Genomic DNA, 2,500 nt, shown 5'->3' on the forward strand with positions numbered 1-2,500 from the left:
TGTCTTAACCGCACCCTATCATCGTATCCAGGCAGGGTGTTGCTTCTCTGATATCTGCCTCACCTTTGTCATATCCAGGCGGCAGGGTGTAGGCGCCGTGGTGTAACCCTGGGCCGTAAAACTGGTGTTGATTGGGGTACACGCGAGGTCCCCCTGCATCTTGTCCCCTGCGCCGCCCGTGTCGCCGCCCCCTGCCGTTGCTTGGCGTGCTTTCGTTGCTGAATCCCCCGTGGCGGAACCTGAACCACCAGCCGCCGCCCGAACACAGCAGGATGATCAGCAGCAGCAGCAGCCTGACTCAGCAACGGAGGAAGCAAGGAGGAAGGGAATACTTTAACGTGGTGACTCACACACACACACACACACACACACACACACACACACACACACACACACACACACACACACACACACGGAAGAGGAACCGCAGATGAATGGAAGGACGAGTAAATAAAAAAGAAAAAAACAAGTAATCTGGACCGCAAATACAAGAGCAAAGAGGAAAAAAAATGGAAAAGATGAGCTTGATGGAAGAAGAAGTGAGAGGTGGAAGGCGGTGTCAGTACATAAGAGACACAGTGAGGAAAGTGACATACTGATACACTGATACACGAAGGGAAGCAAACACCAGAAGAAATAAGGGAACGGAAAAATGGATAAGGTGTGTCGGTTAAGAAAAATGAAGGAAGGACGGAGGAACAGAGAGAGAGAGAGAGAGAGAGAGAGAGAGAGAGAGAGAGAGAGAGAGAGAGAGAGAGAGAGAGAGGGAGGGAGGGAAAGAGAGAAAGAAATGAGACAGTGTGGGAGAGGAGGAAGCAAGGAAGAAGAAAGACATGTTTTTGATATATCGTTCAAGGACTGAGAGAGAGAGAGAGAGAGAGAGAGAGAGAGAGAGAGAGAGAGAGAGAGAGAGAGAGAGAGAGAGAGAATAGCGAAGAAAAAAAAAACAGGGAGAGAGGAGGGAAGGAAGTAATTAGGGAAGCGGGAGTTGAGGATATGAGAGAACACAGGAGTAATTATAACTGTCCACTCACCAGAAGTACCACAGCTGATAGAGAGAGAAGGCTGTGGAGACGCAGCAACCCAAGGCACAGCAGTACTCGCGGTGACTGCACCTGCGGGGACACAAAACTTATCACCAGAGCCACTGATAAGCAGGAAGAGAACATAACGTAAGAAAAAAGGGAAGCTGCAAGAGGTTGTCAAGGCCACACGTGGCAGTCCCTGTATTACCAAAGCTACTTAAGTTCATTTATCATCCCCATCCATAAATCTATCTAATCTTTTAACCCCTTCAGTACCATGACACGTTTCCATATTCATTCTGCTTACTATTTGGCGATTTTATGCAGCTTCAGAAACTTATGTGGGGATTAAAATAGTGAAGACTCAGGCCATTAATCCTCTGATCTCCATAAACCCTTCCTAATGTAAATAAAATGGTTTAATCGTACACAAATCTAATGGTAAAATTTTATCCCAGTATTGAAAGGAATAAAGCTATATATTGGCTTAACAATAACAACATGATTACTGAGTCCGTTCCAGCTGGAGAAGGAGGAGGAGGAGGAGGAGGAGGAGTAAGAGGAAGTCAGTAAGATATAACAGGTTCAAGCTAGATAACGTTAGATTTGATAAACACATAGGAAGAAATTGGTTCGCACATGGAGTAGTTGGTGACTGAATAGGTTAGTAGCATTGCGTCATTTGGGAGGTGGACAACATTGAGCAAGTGTCTGGATGAGTATGAGAGGTGAGCAATATTGGACAAGTGTCTGGATGAGTATGGGAGGCGGTAATGGTTAGTAGGCATGTTTCTTGCAGCATGAACTGGCCACCTGTGTGTAGAACTGATGGCTTAATTCTTGCAACCTTCATTAACTTTCTTTCATCATAACATCAGTGTCTGCATATTATTTCTAATGTGAGAGGGAAAAATTGGCCAAGGACAACACAAAAAAAAAAAAAAAAAAAGAAAAAGGTCCACTTAGGTGCCAGCTTCCTTGCAGGTCCGAGAGAGTTAGCAAAAAAATAAAAAGGGATAAATGTATTAAAATCTCCCTCTTTATATAAATGAATTTGCCATAGGTAGTTGGAAATACAGAAGCAAACAGGGAGTTCCAGAGTGTAGCAGAGATACAGATGAATGACTGAGAGTACTGGTTAGCGAGTTGGACAGAGTAGAGGTGAGAGGAAGAGGAAAGCATAATGAAAAAGTCCTGCGCTGCCTGGAACATTTTTAACAGACTGTGGTGGAATGAGTGATGTTTTCTGCAGTGTTTTCCTGAGTCATGTGAAAGATTGACACAAGTTTCTCCACCATCAGCCACAAGATGAATTAATTAATCATGAGAATCGAACGTGTTATTTCTTATCCTCTTAAAGTTCGTCTCGCACGTCATTCGGTCTGGACAAGGATTTTTTTCTTCTTTTTTCTTATACATGAATTCAGTTTAGTACGACTTTAACTGCATGAAATTTGATTGATGAGAAGTTTTCA

General features: G+C 43.9%; 1 protein-coding gene across 2 annotated transcripts in view; it reads right to left on the bottom strand.

The window, feature by feature from the left end:
* LOC123506594 overlaps positions 1–2,500 on the bottom strand; it is a 15,647-nt gene that overhangs the window by 5,714 nt on the left and 7,433 nt on the right. For both annotated transcript variants that reach the window (XM_045258830.1, XM_045258829.1), the window contains 2 exons: positions 1,035–1,115; positions 64–293 (listed from right to left, as the gene is read on the bottom strand). In XM_045258830.1, the coding sequence (XP_045114765.1) occupies positions 64–293; positions 1,035–1,115 (311 nt within the window). The remainder of the gene's footprint in view (positions 1–63; positions 294–1,034; positions 1,116–2,500) is intronic.

The sequence above is a fragment of the Portunus trituberculatus genome, chromosome 20 (assembly GCF_017591435.1).
Source record: "Portunus trituberculatus isolate SZX2019 chromosome 20, ASM1759143v1, whole genome shotgun sequence".
Lineage (NCBI taxonomy): Eukaryota > Metazoa > Arthropoda > Malacostraca > Decapoda > Portunidae > Portunus > Portunus trituberculatus.